Consider the following 18,213-nt stretch of genomic DNA (forward strand, 5'->3'; position numbering starts at 1 on the left):
ATATCCACTCAAATTTGATTAGATCAAGATGTGCACCTTCACGGTGCTAACGATATCCAATCAAGTGCAATATGAGCAATCAGTAATCCACACATACAGAATCAAATTGAAGTGGAAAACGTGCAACATGAAAAATTAAAAAATCTATAAAAAATAAAAATAAAATTAATGCAATGCAGTAAAATCCAGTGTATCTTAAACGCTATAGGAGAGTGAGGACACCGGAAGTGACGTCCGGAGCACGAGCGCGGCGCTCGTTCGTTGTAAACTGTGTGTTTTTATTTCATTTAATGTGAGTACCCAGGACTATGTCCTTTACCTAATAAATAGAAACTGTGATTACTTACTTCACCATTGGAGCCTCCCCCCTTCTTTCTTCTATGAATATTACGTATGCTTTGCGACTGAACACCCAGAGGAAACTACCTACAGTGTTTGTACCAGCTGATAGCAACAGTATATTTGTTGGAATGCTGTTTACCTTACAGCAGTAAGGTAAGGTAGTTATTGCACCTAGTGTGTGAACACAAGATTCACATGAGCACCGGTGGAATCAGCCTTTTTGTTCACGCAGCCTGTTTTTTTATTGGCACTGGATGGACTCACAGATTGCACGATTGTATATAGTTCTTTTGATGTGATATTTTTAAGGCACATTGGATGCTTGTTTGGACTTTGATCATCATTATTTTTTGCACTTTATGGATTAAGATACACTGGATTTTACTGCATTGCATTAATTTTATTTTTTTATAGATTTTTTAATTTTTCATGTTGCACGTTTTCCACAATTTGATTTTGTATGTGTGGATTACTGATTGCTCATATTGCACTTGATTGGATATCGTTAGCACCGTGAAGGTGCACATCTTGATCTAATCAAATTTGAGTGGATATATATATATTATTTGGAGTCTATTAAGCACCTATGTATTCACAGGCACTTAGCAATTTTATATCATTCATATATTATTTATTTATATTTATATATTATTAATTTAGTATCACACATATTTAGGGGAGGGTTATTACCCCTGTCGGTGTTTTGCTGCAACCATAGTTTCCATTTTGTTTTAGGGCACTTAGTTTGGCGCGAGAATACCTTAAACCTTTACCGCTAAAATTATGGTAAAGAGCCGCTAAAACTTGCGTTTTACCATCAACGCCTGCCCACTCCAGTGTGAAAGCAGCCTTCATAAGTGATACAGAAAATTTCTTACATTTAAACATTTATTAAACAAAACAAACCTCCAATCAGTTTACTTGTATGTATGATTTAGATAAAAAAAAAAAAAATAAATAAAAAAAAAAAAAAGCTATATATTAAATAAAAACAGGTAGTCAAAACTTTTGGGCGAAAAAAAAAAAAAAATGGGCTAACTTTACTGTTTTTATTTTATTTTTATTTTTTAAATAGTGTATTTTTTTCCCCCCCAAAAAAAAATGCATTTGAAAGACCTCTGTGCAAATGCCGTGTGACAAAATATTGCAACAACCGCTATTTTATTCCCTAGGATCTCTGCTAAAAAAATATATATACTTTTTGGGGGGTCTAAGTGATTTTCTGGCAGAAAATACAGGATTTTTACTTGTAAGCAACAAGTGTCAGAAAAGATTTAGTCTTTAAATGGTTAAACTGAGAACTTCTACACACAGAGATGACTTCATTCATTCAAGTGTAAACATTGCATCTTTCTGTTCTTTTCTTGGCAGACTGCCCAGAGAGGAGGAAAAACGTTTCTATGATGACTCAGGCAACTTACACTGACTTCTATTACAGAAGTAATTTCAAAGTCCCACTGCAGTTCTAAATCGGCTTTTTATCAGCACAATCGGCCAATGCCGATTAAAAAACGGCAAATATCGGCCGATATATCGTCGACCTCTATTTCAGTGCTGGGAGTGTGCTAAACACATATGTGGTACCCAGGTTCAAAGCCCACTTTCTGGACGCAGTTGTAAAGGGGGGGTAAAAATAAATAAATAAAAATACAACACACACACACACACACAGGAAGGAACTGTATAAGCACTTGGGAAAGAAAAAAAAAAAAAACACTGCAGCAGAGTTTAGTGCTAACATTTATTAAATGGTATTTACATAACTAAACGGTCAAAGTTGTCTGGAATGATTACATAGAAACCATAACTGCAGAGCCTTAGTTCAAATATTTTCCCAAAATGTCACCATCTCTGAACAAGTAGTATTCCTATGTAAATAAAAATAAAAAAAGGTTATTAGTAGAGCCAATTTAGTCATGATTATAGATCATGGAAAGACACTATAAATTAGCATTACATACTTTATCCTCTAGCACAACTTTGGTTCCGCCATATTCAGGAAGTAATACTTTTTCACCAACAGTTACGCTGACTGGATGAACTTCCCCACTCTACAAAAACAAAGAGAAATGTTAGCGCGTACACACTTATTCCGAGCATAATTACATTACAAAAGATTTTACATAGGCTATACATTGGAGCAATTACAAAATGCTTTTTAACCACTTGGTGCCCAAGGTACGTCCTCGACTTTCAGGGGGTATATCTGAATGATGCCTGAGGCTACAGACATTCAGATATCAGCATTTTCAGCCGGCGATTCCCTGCACCATAAGAACGATCATAGCGGCTGTTCTGCCACTTGATCGTTCTTACGAGACTCCCGCCGCCCTCCGGTGCTTCTACCGACTCACCGCTTCCATCAACGAGTCGGACACAGGATCCGCCGGCCCCTGGATGGTGATCATAGAGATTTATGGCGGACCAGATGGTCGCCGGAGTATCTATGATCGTTCCGAAACGATCGTATCACATCGTTCCGAGGCCTGGCGCGATGTTATGACATCACGCCCGGCCTCTGCATTCAAATAACGTCGGCGCCTCGGCTGGGAAGCCGTGATCGTTTTTTTTTTAATTTTAGGCTTCCCAGCCTAGGAGGTGAGATGTGGGGTCTTACTGACCCCATATCTCACTGTAAATAGGTCCGACCATGCCATATTCCTATTACAAGGGATGTTTACATTCCTTGTAATAGGAATAAAAGTATTCAAATTTTTATTTTTTTTTTAAAGTGTCAAAAAAAAAAAAAAAAAAAAAAAAGTTAAATTAACAATAAAAATTTTTTTAAAAGCGCCCCTGTCCCCGTAAGCTCGTACGCAGAAGCGAATGCATACATAAGTCCCGCCCACATATGAAAACTGTGTTCAAACCACACATGTGAGGTATCGCCGTGAACGTTAAAGCGAGAGCAATAATTGTAGCCCTAGACATTCTCTGTAACTAACCAGTAAAAAATGTTTTAAAGCGTCGCCTATGGGGATTTTTAAATACCAAAGTTTGGCGCCATTCCACGAGCGTGTGCAATTTTGAAGCATGACATGTTGGGTATTTACTCTGCGTATCTTCTTCTTTCACATTATGCAAAAAAAATTGGGCTGACTTTACTGGGGTTTTTTTTAAAGCATGAAAGAGTTTTTATTTTTTTGCAAAAAAAAAAAAAAATACGTTTTGAAAAATTGCTGCGCAAATACCGTTGCAACAACCGCCATTGTATTCTCTAGGGTCTTTGCTAAAAAAACATATATAATGTTTGGGGGTTCTATGTAATTTTCTAGCAAAAAAATTATGAATTTTACATGTGGGAGAGAAATGTCAGAATTGGCCTGTGCACGAAGTGGTTAAAAATAGTTTTTACTGAACAGAACAGTTTTGACAACACTAAAGCCAACCATACCAGTTCCTGGTTCAGCATTACATTAACCAATCCTAACACAAAAGTAAAGGCTACATATTAGTATACTTAAAAACACCGCTCCCCCTTCTACCTATGGTTGGGGAAAAACAAAAAACACTGCTACAACTGGTAAGTAAATAAGCCCCTCATATGAGCATCACATAATGTACGTCATATGTAGGCCACAAAAGAAAAGAAAAAAAAAAAAAAAAAAAAGAAGGGGGGGAGGCAACAGTCTGCAGAGTCCATAGTAATGTGTGCACAATTATAGCCAGCAAAAATTAGATGTATAATGTTCTCATATATTGTTATGCGGGCTGATCAGCTGATAAAACCCATCAACAACCATGGCTCATGTATAGACAGAAGCTGTCCATAAATCCTCGGATGGTAGATTATATCACTAAATATCTTCCATGTAAAGCCGTCATTCCATTTATATTATATTATATCCAATTATAGATAACAGTGTGGCTCTTTCCAGTTTTGGCCCGTGTTCTCCCTGCTCATTTGTTGACAGCAGCATTAAAGTTTTACTAAACCCTGGACCCTACATTCACTATATCGGCTCTCCCACAGTACACATAACATGGAAATGTAATTTGTTAACTATAAATGGCCAAATACCTTTTATATAGCAGTCTTGTGCCTTCTATCAGTGTCTGGTTAAAGCTTGTAGGAGGAGCTTTTATTCTACTCGGACTGTCCTATGAGGCTGCAGGACCCCTGACCCTCACACATGCACCAGCCCAATAAAAATAAAAAACACTCTCTAGCAATATACACCAAACTAAGCATGTGCAAAGCGACTACAAAGGCTCTGTACTATCAGGAGATGGATTGGGGACACTGGAAGGGGAAGATCAGAGAAAAACAGGATCAGACAGCCTTTTTACACAATGCAGAGTACTAACCCCTTAGGTTCCACAGCGAGTATAACAAGCATGCTTTACTGCATATACAGACCGATTTTACTGTTGTGGGTTTAGTAACACTTTAAAACAAGTGGCTCTAAAAGACAAGAGGGAAGGACTGGGTGGGGATAGAACTAGGGGTGCACCGAATGGGTTTTTTGGTGCTGATAGCGAAAATGAAAAATACACTAGGCCGAAAACCGAAACAGCACAGATACCGAAAATGACAGTTTTTAAAAAATATTTTTATACAGGAAGTGGTCAGAGACTGGCGACATGGTACAGGAGGTGGTCAGAGACTGGCGACATGATAAAGGAGATAAGCGTGTTGTCCCCAGTGCAGCCAGTGATGCCCCCTGTGCAGCCAAGAGAGAGAAGAGCCGCCTCCGCCGTCTGGTTCAATAGAGCGCCGGGAACATCACAGCTTTAATTTCAACAGCTGTGTGTTCCCCGTCACGCGCCGTCACATACAGCCCCTCCCCCTTGTCCTGGCACAATCTGGACGGGTGATCTGTCTATCAAAGTTCCTCGGACAAGGGGGAGAGGCTGTATGTGATGGCGTGCAACGGGGAACACACAGCTATTGAAATTAAAGCTGTGATGTTCCAGTTGCTCTATTGAACCAGACGGCGGAGGCGGCTCTCCTGCGCTATACACCCCCCATGATGGGCGGCACCAGGGGCGGGGTGCCATTTTCGGCTCAATTATCGGCCGTTTTTTCCTTTCGGGAAATTGCTGAAAAGGGCATTTTCGGCCGATATGTTTCGGTGGCCGAAAATTCGGTGCATCCCTAGATAGAACTACCCTAATACTCACCCTTTCCTGGCATAGAATATAAAAAAGTTTTTACAAATAACTTCCCACAAGGGAATGATTAAATCACTTCCTTCAGATTGTAGCATCCTTTTCAGGTTCCAGTAAAACTGAACAACAGGCTAAACAAAGTGGCATTTGGATAATATGAAAAAAATCTTGCAAAAAAGGTAAGAGATTTGCATGTATGCATGCACACATTTTAACTTGCAATTTTAGAGTGTTTGAATGCCAAAAGGATACTTTACTTGTGCTTTGGAGCTCATTCACATGGGCATTTAGCACATACAGTATAAAATCTCAGCCTTTTTGGGCACCCAGGGGCAGCGTGCATAAGTACTGCTCAGAGCAGCCTTAGTATATTTCTGCCTGTTGATTATGACATGCAGCCGGCAGTAGGTTTTACACTGCATTAGTTCATCCTGAGCACCTAAAAAAGTTAGGAATTTAGGCTGTATGAGCTAAAATTCCTGTGTGCGTATGATCTTAACAGCTGCTCCCGGGTAATAAGAGGGTTGTAAGGTTTCTGCAAAACTCCCACTGCCCTATATAAAAATGGAGAGATTGTTCCCTTGTAGGCTTGCTGGAGGAGGCTGCAATGTTTGGAATAAGGTAATGCACTGATCAGAGGTCCGAGTTGGCCCAAATTACTGCAGCAATAGCGAATTAAACTTAACCGGCTGTTTCAAGCTCCGATTTAAAATTTATGCTGCTCATTTTGAAATCACAGACAATAAGGCTCTGTTCAAACCTATGTAGATGTAATGTGTGCACGAATTTTTCCCGCATCCTTTTAGGACAGTCCATTAAAAATCACACAAAAGTATGTTGTGTATGAGCCTTTTCTACCATGTATTTTTGCGCATGTCAGCAAGATACATTGGGTGTCATTAAGAATGAAGGGAACCGTTTCGTGACTGCAGCATTTGTGTGCAGCATCCCAACACAAGGATAAGGATAAGGTTTGCTCTCAAAATTTAAAGTCTTCCCTCAAAAAACACAGGAGTCTAAAACTTTTTATTTCCTGGCAGAGATCATATTAGGTACTTCAGATTACTGAAGTACCTATATGAACTCTGCCAGAAAAAAATAAGTTTTTTTTTGAAAGTTTTGAAACTTTATGAATGTAATTTTATTTTTTACCTTCGCCCTAGAGCCTTCTCCAACTGCTACTACTGTTGCTTGCAAAACTTTGCCTTGAGCTTTTTCAGGAAGCATAATTCCTCCTTTGGTGACAGTTTCTTGACAAAGTCGCTCCACAAGGACACGATCAAATAAAGGGAGAAAGGTTTTGAATGCTTTTCCTGCCTGTTGAGAGAGAGAGAGAGAGAGAGAGAATTTTTCAATAATAGTACACATAGAAACAGTATCCAATGAGAGACATTAATTTAAATATAAATTCCAGGCATGGTATATTTTTGCATCATTTCATCAGTCCTGCTTGGACCAATGTAACTATGAATATGCCGTACCTGTCTGATCCCCCTGCAAGCTGGAAATCACTGAAATAAACACCGCTACTTCAGTGATCCCCACTTTCTTCCAGGTTTGGTCCTGGGCGGACGGCCTGATGCACTGTGACTACAGGAAGTCAGCTGCTCAACACAGGCACCATACCAAGAATGCTTGGATTAGGTGAAGTGTCTCAGTTATTAAGTCATCCAGGCTGGCCAAAAATGCTGAACCTGGAAGATCAGGTAAAGAGGCTAGTTGTGACAACACTGTGGCTGTTACGTCTCTAAGTGTCCCTTTGACAGCTAATTATGCCACAGAGTGCAAATATGCTGTGCATACTTGCTCGATATAGAAAAAAAATGTACCCATCAGCAGCAGAGTTTAATTCTGATTCAATTTATCCCAGTACCAAGGCATGTACAGCATTGCACAAGTATGCAGAGCTCAGTGTACATATAGCAGAAACATTGCTGGCAGACAGCTTTTATCGTAGAAGTATACAAAGTCTCTTTGTTAAAAGCCTACCTGCCAGCAATGATTCACTTCTTGATTATCATTGGCCTTAAATACAGAAATTTACAGATAGAACACTAGAGCGAGAATACTTTGTATAAGCTACATTTTTTTTTTTATTTTTTTTTTTTAATGGTATGAAGAGAAGGACGATGATATGTGAAGGACAGTCTGGCGACATGCTGAGCAGAATCAAAGGCAGTTTTGTTTCTATCAGTTGGATAACAAGGTCTCATCGTCATCAACAGTCAATGTCAAAGGATAGCCCTAGAACTACACTGAGCAGCTCAAGGGGAAAATTACGTCTCTTCTATCCCAACAATAACAAGCATATGAATCAGATAACGCATATGATTTATATGGTGTATAAAAGATGGAATAATACAAAGTAGGTGCATCATAAAAACTAATTCAGAGTAGTAAAAAAAATCATCTACTTCTCAGTCCTGAAAGCCGTTCTGCTGCAAGGAAGGCATGCCAACAAACCGAGCAGTGTCCCAATTGGCACACCACAGCATGAAGGGTTTGTGCTGTGCTAAAACGTGAGTGCACTGCAATGCCTGAATGCTGACACACATCTGGATTCATTTGGCTATCCCAAACTTCATTAACCACTTCAGCCCTGGAAGAATTTACTCTCAATGACCAGGCCATTTTTTGCAAAACGGAACACCGTTACTTTAACTGACAATTACACGGGCATGCGACACTGTACCCCACAAATAGAGCTCGCTCTCTGCGTTTTTTATTGTTTGCGCTATAAAATAGAAGACGGACAATTTTGAAAAACAAAAAACAAAAGTGAAAACACAAAAATGTCATCAATTTAGGCCAATATGTATTTTGCTACATATTTTTGGTAAAAAGAACATCCCAAAAAGCGTATATTGATTGGTTTGCACAAATGTTATAGTGTCTACAAACTGCCAGATAGATTTATGGACTTGGATATTTATTTTTTTATTCTTTTTACTGCCAATAGCAGCCTTTAGTGATTTTTAGCGGGACTGCGATATTGCGGCGGTCAAATCTGACCCCAAGTGACATTTTTTTGGGGACCAGTGACACCAATACAGTGATCAGTGCTAAAAATATACTGTATAAATGACATTGGCAGGGAAGAGGTTAACTACAGGGGCGATCAAAGGGTTAAATGTGTTTCTGTGTTGGGAGAATTACAGACAGGCAGAAAACATATCGCTGTTCCCAATTACTAGCAACGGATCTTCATGTTCTCACGTCAGAACGGGGATCTGGTGGAATTCAAGAACTCAGGGAAAAGCCATGAAAACAAGCATAAAAAACAAACATACAAAGTCCATGCACACAGTGTCCTTGGTGGAGACAGAACCCAGGATTGCAGACCTGAAAAGGCATAGGCTGCATTTGTACATTGGGCAAGCACAGAGCAGATTAGTTATACATGGCAAAATGCCATGGAGAAAGCTATAGAGTCAGCTGACTTTTCAGAACAATATGTATGTTCACTGATCAGGTAACACCAAGGCTGCTGCCAAAGGATGGGACTCCAACCACACAAAACAAAGAGGAAATATATCATAGGTGAGCAGAAGAGGTATGTTGGCCCGTGTGACACGATGTCATAAAATTAATATCGGCCCATATGTTGGGGGGACCCTCCATTTACCCAGTTTTCTTGTCAGAAACAGCTAGGGGTGCAACGGATCAAAAAAACTCACTGATTGGATCGGATCAGCAAATAATTGAATTTGCAAAAACCTGTGAAAATTCCACCACCATATGGTCCCCACTATAATATTGGCTGAGTACAGCTGGATATGGCAGAGTATGGCGGGATGGCTGCTTCCATGCAACCTCTCCCCTCCACTGTACAGAGAGGGGAGAGAGAAACCGGCATCATGACATGACATCGGTTTGTTTACAAGTGATCGCTCCGTCGGAGCGATCACATTGTAAACGTCTGGGTGTAGAAAGATGACCGCCGCATCGGAGCTAGGCTGAATCCTTTCCTAAGGCCAAGACCGCGACATGTGCCGATCCAAGTGGGGTGGCAACATCTAAAGAAGAAGAGAAGGACAGAAGAATGGAAGGCGGCGGCGGCAGAAGCAGACGACCGGGCCACCGCCTATAAAAGAGCTAGAAGGCGGCGCGGTGGCCCGGCAGAAGAAACGAAGAGGGGGACAAGACCCCCGAAGTCGGAAGAAGGGCGGCGGCGAGGAAGAAAGCCGGGCTCCTCCGCTAGTAAAAGAGCTACAAGAAGATAGCGGAGGAGTCCGGCGAGAAGACCCCCGAAGACGGAAGACCCCCGGAGCTGTGCAATAAACTATTTTAACCCTTGTGTGTTGTGTTTTTTTTTGTACTTTATTTTACAGGTGAATGGGTAGGGGTACATTGTACCCCATACTCATTCACGTAGGGTGGGGGGCCGGTATCTGGGGGCCCCCTTATTAAAGGGGGCTCCCGGATTCCGATAAGCCCCCCGCAGACCCCGACAACCAACGGCCAGGGTTGTCGGGAAGAGGCCCTTGTCCTCAACATGGGGGACAAGGTGCTTTGGGGTGGGGGGGGGGGGGCCGTGCAGCCCTCCCTTCCCCAAGGCACCCCCCATGTTGAGGGCACGCAGCCTGGTACGGCTCATGGGGGGGGGGCGCTCGCCCGCCCCCCCTTTCCTGGCCAGCCGGGTAGCGTGCTCGGACAAGGGTCTGATGTGGACCTGGGGGGACCCCCACGCCGATTTCTTTCGGCGTTGGGGTTCCCCTTTAAGTCCATACCAGGCGGCGGGGCCAGCAACGCATCCTTTGCGGGCCCTGCCTACCTGGAGACGTGCTCGAAATGAGCGGACTTTCCTCCGCTTGTGTGGGCGAGTCCGTTCATTTCAAAAGTAGGGTGGATAGTACGGCAGACTTAGTACGCTGTATTAGTCCGCTGAAAACGTGCCATGTGTGGGCAAGTAGCCCGTTCGGAAAGTCCGACGGACAGTCTGGCGGGAAGTCCGCCAGACTAAGTACGTCGGACAGACGGCTACGTGTGTACGCGGCTTTACTTGTCCCAAGATCCAGCGATACGGGGGATAGAAGCCCCGCTCAGCGGCGGCATTATAACTGCTTGCGCCGGCTGTGGCTTTACTGCTGGGCATCCACTGCACATGCGGCGCACGATTGGCCACACAATCATCTGGGACCTGCGACGTGTCCCAGATGACTGACAAGAGGGAGGAGGCAGAGCTGATCTCCCTTCCTGCTCTGAGGGAAGTGATGTCAATAGCCCAGGCGCTGAAGGAGGCAGACTACGAGGGACCCCCCCCCCCAGCAACAGGCATTTAGAGGCGAGAAAAAAAAAATACATTTCTCCAAAATATATTTTTTTATGCACGTAAATTACATTTTTTTCTTCTTTTGGATGGAACTCCACTTTAACCACTTCAGAACAGGAAGATTTACCTAAGGTTGTACCAATACCGCTTTTTTTTTTTTTTTAAGACCAAGTACAATCACTGATCTCCCTGTACAGATTTATAGATTTCAATAAAGCCGCTGAAAGCCACGCTGGGGGTGGGGGCGATCAGTGACTAAGAAAGCCGACTGTCCGCTCTAAAGAACGGTACTTCCCCTTGAAGCAATAAATCGTAATATTCCCAAGTTTTGTGACCGATACTTAAAAAAAAAAAAAAAAAAAAAAATGAATATCGCCCCGCTGACTACTTATAATGGTGAGCAGCAACTTATAATGGGACTGCGATAGTGTCAGAATGTCCGCTGCACTATGGTATAAAAACTTTGGGATATTATGCCTATGGGCATGCTATTGAGCTATACCTAGCTCTCTTGGTTCCGCCTGCCGGGTTGGACGTTCTTTCAATATACCCAGTTGCATGATTTCCATAGTCATTTCCCCTCAAGCCTGGTGGTCCACCAAGTAGGAGGGGTAGTTGAGGAGTGGGTACTGTCAGGGCTGGGTTCAGCCCTTCCTTCCGAGCTGCCACTCAGCTGTCAGCTAATTGCCAGCTCCTCTCTCTCCAGAGTTACTCACCTGTTGATATCCTACTTACTTAAGCCATTCAGCCCAGATCTCCGCCTTCGCCTTGGTCAACATCACAAAGACTTTCTCCTGCACTCCGGTTAAAGACTGGCTTGGCTGACATTTCCTGTGGCTCCAGATGCTGCTTGCTATTGCACTACGCTGTTCCCTGGCTTCCTGACTTGTCTATCAGTTGCCGAACTTTGGCTATGTTTTGTTCTATTTACTTTTATTATTAAACAATTGTGAGATTTAACTGTACTTCTGTCTCTGTCCGATTTATGGTTTCGGACATCACACATGGTGTTTAGAAGCACATGGTTCATGCAAGTTTACCCCCCCCCCCCCTTTTACATCTTTGCTTAGTAAAATATTTTACACTTTTGCTTCCCCCTGCTCTGATATCTACTAAGATTTGGATCCTGGGAGAAGGCAATTAGGAGGCCGAGTAGATTCTACTGAAGCAGCACTGAAAACAATATTCTTGAACAGCGTAATAACATTTGTTATGTCTTGGGACATCCAGGGTCTTTTGCAACTTCTTTTGTGTATTGGGCTTGGCAGAAAGCATGAACATTTTTCTTGCCCTGAGGGATCACTTTTATTTTACTGGGAAGGCCTTTTTATCTGCTGTCCTATAAAGTACAGCTTCAAGATCAGGGCCAAACACTAAATTCCCCTCAAAGGGAAGACCACATAGCTTTGCTTTTGAGGCCGTATACCCTGACCACGTTTTAACCCATAGTGCTCTACGAGCAATTTTACCAGGGCCGAGGATCTTGCAGACATTTTTATAGATTCAGAGGAGGCATCTGCCATGTACCCTACCGCATTCTGTAGTACTGGCAGGTCTTTGCAGGAAGTTCCTGCTTCAATATGGTTTCTCCAACAGTTCAAGCCAGTGCTCTAAGTTGCTCTTAAGCCAGTGCTCTTTTTTTCAATAGGGAACCTGCTCTTTTATCCATAGTGTCCTTTAGGACGCCCATATCCTCAAAAGCTAGGTCTGTGTTCCTAGACATCTGTGAAAAAGCTGTATTCAAGCTTTGTTTTTTTTATTCCATACTTGCGCACTATCCTCCTCGAAAGGAAATTCTCTTTGAGAGATTTAGAAAAGAAAGGGGCCCTTTATGGGTCCTTACACTCTCTTTTCACAGTTTCAGACAGAAATTTTATGTACTGGAATTATCTGATGTTTCACTTCACCCATGCCTTCGAACATTTTATAGTGTAAAAACAACTGGGCTTTGTCCTCTTTAAATGTTTAAAGTTGCATGGATAGTCTTTAATAGGTCATCCACCTCTTCTAAAGATAATCTATAGCGTGAAGAAGAAGCCTCTTTCTCCACATCCTCTTCTTCCTCAGAACCTGGGGAAACACTTCCCCCCTCTTCGTCCTCTAAATCACTGCCCCCTTTGGGTGCAGAAATACTTGGACGAGAACAGGATGTCGAGCTGCCTTTACTATTTGGCTGTGCAGAAGGGCATTTGTCCACGTAAGAACGGAACGTCTCTAATGTGTCCGCAAGTTCTTTCCGGAAGGCGTTTAATAGTTCTCCTGGTTGAGTAGCGGATGTAGCTGAGGAAGTCTCCTCCTTAACTAGATCTGCTATACAGGTCCTGCATAACACTTTGGTCCAAGACTCCCTAAAAAACCGGCATTTCATTTTAGGAGGAGGGGAGGATTGTTTTTTTTTTTCTTGGCTTTTGTCTGAAATACACCAAAAGCCGACTCCTCTAAAAAACATATCTAAACAACAAAACCAGATACACAGTTAAAGTCCTTTAACCCTTAGGGAAAAAATAACCAGCTGTCAAATAGAAGATCTGCCCCCTTTGTTTGTTACCACAGCTTTACAACTCTAGCGACACCCCCACTGAGTCACCATTCAAAAAATAACACTTCTCCTTAGTGCTCGGCCCAAGGAGAGTGATGCAGACTCCCTTCCCTCCCCCCAGAAGAGGGAGGGGAAAAAAAACCAAGACCCCTAAAGGAAAATATACAGGGATCTCTGCCCCCTGCTTACCCAAGTATGACTGGTGTTAGAGGCTCGCGCTACCGTTGCTTGTTCCTCTGGATCCCTTGCTGCAGAGGTCCTAGTGACGTTCGGCAGCTGTTTTATTTGATTTTCCCAGTCCTTTCGCCACTGAGAGGACCGGAAACTACTCCAGTCTAAGGCCGCCTCCTCCCCCTGTATTCCTACAGCTGGAAGCCGAGCGCAACAGAAGTCCCGCCCCTGGCCGGAAATGACGCACTCGCCACCTGGGACCCGTAAAGCATGGAGGCTAAAAACAGAGGAGACACTGCTCTCACCACTGTGGAGCTCGCCGTCCCTCCTTCCAGCCCGCAGCCGCTGGTCTGAAGAGAAGAGAGCAGGGACCCCCAGCAGCCTGAATCCTCGCCGGGTATGAAGAGGAGGAGACACCGGAGCACCCTCCCTCCCGTAAAGGGGGGGGATGCTGGGCTGGCCTGTATTACAGACTACACCACAGGTATGCCCCATACTTTCTTCACCTGGAGAGAGCGTAGCACATCCTTGATTCCCTGCAGCTCTTCCACCATGGCGAGGGAAACACTACAACTGAGGCCATGGTGGAAGCGACTGGACTATAAAGAAACTGACTGCAGTGTTTCCTGGGAAAATGGGTGGAGCTGTGCTCTCTCCAGGTGTTGTCCTGAGAGACAAGGTGAGAAAAGAAAGAATCTATTAAAATCGATGAACACCCCATACCAAGCCACATGCCCTCAACATGGGAGGAGTCCTGTGGGGCTGTCACACTGAAATTGTCAGACTTTGCACCCCATTCACCAGAGGGTGTCAGTAATTGAGTCAGGCAAATATACATATGAAGAAAGGGCAAGTTACTAAGTTACTTCAAATTTTAATTTAGGAGAGATGATACAGAAGATGGAGGCAGAGATTGAAGACAAGCAGAATCTTATTGGGTAAAAATAGATAGAGAAAAAATATATAGATATAGATAATAAGGTTTCATGGTATTAGCAATGCAGATTAGTTCTCCGGCAGCAGGGGATCACTAGTTGACTATCCCAAACAATAGGGAAACCGTTACCACTCTAACCTTTGATGACCTTGAAAGTTACACTGCTAATAAAACTTGGCATCTTCATTTGAAGTAAACGTACTTTTTTTTTTTTAAACCACTGACAGGTAGGCTTTTACATACTGGCACATTATGGCTAAAAGCTCCAGAGGCCAAGGCTTCAAATTTATATACAGGCCACAGAAGCACACCACGATATCTGCTCACCCAGCTGGTCTCCCAACTCCTCATGCCTGTCCTTCATCTGCCTATAGAGGTTAATGGACATCCCACACATATGTGCCTAACTGGTCACGAGTCAGCCCGTATTTTTTGGCTGGATCACAAATGTGTGAACAATTGGGTTTCTGCATAACATGAATGCTGCTCAGCCATGGTCAAGAGAAGTTAATGTAAAGTTAGAAGCCCATGACGCCTGTAAATTCATCTACAGTTTTCACTGGGAGATTAATGGCAAGAAATTGACCGCGCAATTGCACTTTTATTCAGACCTGACATAAAAACATCCCCTGGGCCTCAGTAACCCCCCCCCCCCCCCTCCTTACTAAGACCCAATGGTCTTCAAAACACAGCAGCTTTTAGCTGAGTAACCTGCTCAGAGGTATTATATGTAAAATCCTGTATGACTATGTGCAGGCCTAAAGATGGGATAGCAGTCAGGCTGACCTTGTGAGAAGTTGATGATGGGGCCTGTTACATGGGGTAATCCTATCTAGAATATATGTGATGAGCTCTTGCTCAGAACAAAGAAGGACAGCTGGTGACAAGCCATGCTGCTCAAGGTAACATTTGCAGAAGATAAAGTGGTGGTTGCCAGGGATTTTTTTTTTTGGATAGAGTAGGCAAGAGATTTGTTGGGTTTTTATTACTGCTAACTGTTAGCCAGCTGGGCTCCATTTTTTGTTGTTGTTACCAGTACTCCAGTTTAGTACAGTTATGTCTTAAACATTCATTTCCCAGGGTCTCCCAGCCTGACTCCACTTCTGTGCGTCATCTCCATTCACTGGAACAGGAAAGCCATTTGTCTCCTTTTCATAGGAACAAATGTGCACTGAGCCCAGCCAATAAGACTTATGAAGTGGCCAGGGGAAAACACAGAAGTACTTAGAGATACATGGACAAGTAAAAACACTTGGGGAAGGCGTTTGCCAGGGTGGGGTGGGTGCTACTTTTATTCACACTGGCCTCCAGAGTAATTGACTAGGAAGTGAAAACAAATGTTCTATTTCCCAAATCAATTTCTCCTGCTTTCAAGACCTTTTGTCTGGTGTCCCAGACTGCAAGATTGAGGCATATATCCCTACCTGGGAGCCACCCATAAGCGTCAATTACAGGTACACAATGGTACTTGTGTAGGCAAGTGCAAACATTTATATATTAGTGGTCTTCAGACTGTGGCCCAAATATGGCCCGTTGCTTGCCTTTATCTAGCCCTTGGAGCACCATTCCTCCCACAGACACAGCACTATTCCTCACTTGAATACCAACAATGGGACAATATTTCTCCCACAAGAAAAAATGATGGGGCCTTGTTTACTCCCACTTAGCACAGTCTGACACCCCTTACCTGAAGGGCAGGAAAATGGCACTTTATTGGGAAACCTCTGGTTTAGATGTACACCTTTGGAAGCAGACTGTGTCCAGGGGCATACATTTGCTTACAAAATACCAGTATATCCAATGAAGAAAGGTGCTACTACCCTGAGTTATACGAGAAGCTATTGGGTGCAGGATGGCCAGTAACACAGCTGCAAACACGATCGATAAAAGAAAATAATCTTTGTGTGGGCGGCACACTGATGTAGTGGTTAGCACTCTCGCCTAGCAGTAAAAGAAAAGGGTTGCTGGTTTGAATCCCAACCACGACACTACCTGCCTGGAGTTTGCATGGGTTTCTTCCCACACTCCAAAGACATGCTGGTAGGTTAAATGGCTTCTGTCTAAGTTTGCCGTAATATATTAATGTGAGTTAGGGACCTTATATTGGAAGCTCCCTGAGGGTAGGAACCAATGTGCATGTACAATTTATATGTAAAGCGATGGCACTATACAAGTACCTTAAATAAATCAGCAACACCATACATGCTCTTATATATTTTACATTTATTGGTACTCTATAAAAGACAAACGTAGTACAGCAGATGTTACCACATTTGTCTTTTACAAAGTACCAATAAATTGAAGATATTTAAGAGCATGGGATAATAGTGATAAAAAGGTGCGCTCATTCTAGTTGTTATGTCCTCCATGAAAACCAACAAAAATACCAAAATTATATAAAAAAAGATTGCATAAGGAACAATAATACAGATACAGGATCTCAGCATGATTTATACCCAAAAAGGCAGTGTTTGACCAATATTCCCTAAGAGGAGTGACCAGTTCACATTAAGGTGGCTATTGTAAGTTTTTGTATACAGTAATACCTTGGATTATATAATTCGTCCCAGCAGAATGCTTGTAATCAAAAGCACTTTTATATCAAAGTGAGTTTCCCACAGGAAATAATGGAAACTCAGATAATCTATTCCACAGGCACTGCTTGTCCTATGCAGTACCACATGTGGACAGAGATACGGGGGGCGCTGGAGACCACTTAGAGATGCTTATTTTAAATTGTTTTTTTGTTTTGTTTTGTTTTTTATATAGATTAGTACATTTTTAGGAGCTTATGTTTAGCACAGTACACTGAATATGGTTAATAAGTACATAGGTGCTTAGCAAGGACAGTTTGTGAATTACTGTCCCTTACTTATGCAATCTTTTTTATATAAAATGTTGGTATTTTTGTTGGTTTTCACTGAGGACATAACTAGAATGAGTGCACCTTTTTATTACTATTATCACTTATAATTTAGTGTGAAGTCACTACTCAATGGTCGCAGCTGTTCACAATTAAGGACAGTGGGAATTTTATGTACACACTAAGGCCCCTTTCACACAGGCGGACCGTATGTCTGTTTTTCATCCACCCGCTTTCGGATGAACGACGGCCATACATGTATCCCTATGGGATAGCAGATGTTAGTGGATAAACATCCACTGACTTCAGTCTCCGCTATGCTCCGAAACTGATGATGGAGGAAGGAAAACCCGATTTTTCCATCTGTCTGCAGCTCGTCATCAAATCCTCCTATAGAGGAAAGCGGAGATCTGACTGGTCTGACTAGTCATCTGCCGGCTCAGCAGGGATCAACGGAGCGATCCCCGCTAAGCAAGCGGATGTCCAAAAACGGATCCTCCTGGGATCCGCATGTGTGAAAGGGGCCTTAGCAGAGCACAAATACTTTTAACACATTTAAGAGCATGTATGGTGTTACAGATTATCTTCCTCTAAATACCAGCGTATACCTGTGGACAGCCGCATCTTGTAACCGACTTCCATGAAGTTCACATTGTTCAGCCCCAGGTGCCTGTGTGTAGAAGGTCTAAATGTACATGTTCAGAGCAGTGGTTGCCAACCTTTTGGACCACTAAACTCACAATTTTGATTCCCATGGACCACTGACATGAATTTTACATGGCTTATACACACACAATGCCCCCCCCCCCTTTTCTCTCTCTCACACTCACACTCACACTCACACTCACTCACCTCCAGCTCTCTGCCTCTTCCTCCTCTCACCCCCAGCACTCTGCTGCCTTACACAGACTCTTTATTGGATCTTAGGCTCTATCTCCTTATCCCGCCATGTGACCTGATCAGCGCCGCCATTTGAA

The 18,213-nt window shown here is 42.9% G+C and overlaps 1 protein-coding gene across 1 annotated transcript in view; it reads right to left on the bottom strand.

Moving 5' to 3' along the window:
• Positions 1-2,069: 2,069 nt before the first annotated feature.
• The window catches only part of HSPE1 (heat shock protein family E (Hsp10) member 1), a 17,295-nt gene continuing 1,151 nt past the window's right edge, over positions 2,070-18,213 (bottom strand). The window contains exons 2-4 of the mRNA XM_077448704.1: positions 6,607-6,771; positions 2,304-2,393; positions 2,070-2,210 (exon numbers count right to left, since the gene is read on the bottom strand). Of these exons, the coding sequence (XP_077304830.1) occupies positions 2,160-2,210; positions 2,304-2,393; positions 6,607-6,771 (306 nt within the window). The 3' untranslated portion in view covers positions 2,070-2,159. The remainder of the gene's footprint in view (positions 2,211-2,303; positions 2,394-6,606; positions 6,772-18,213) is intronic.

Source organism: Lithobates pipiens, unplaced genomic scaffold (genome assembly GCF_037356315.1).
Source record: "Lithobates pipiens isolate NorthernLeopardFrog02 unplaced genomic scaffold, aLitPip1_a1.2 Scaffold_22, whole genome shotgun sequence".
NCBI classification, from domain to species: Eukaryota; Metazoa; Chordata; class Amphibia; order Anura; family Ranidae; genus Lithobates; species Lithobates pipiens.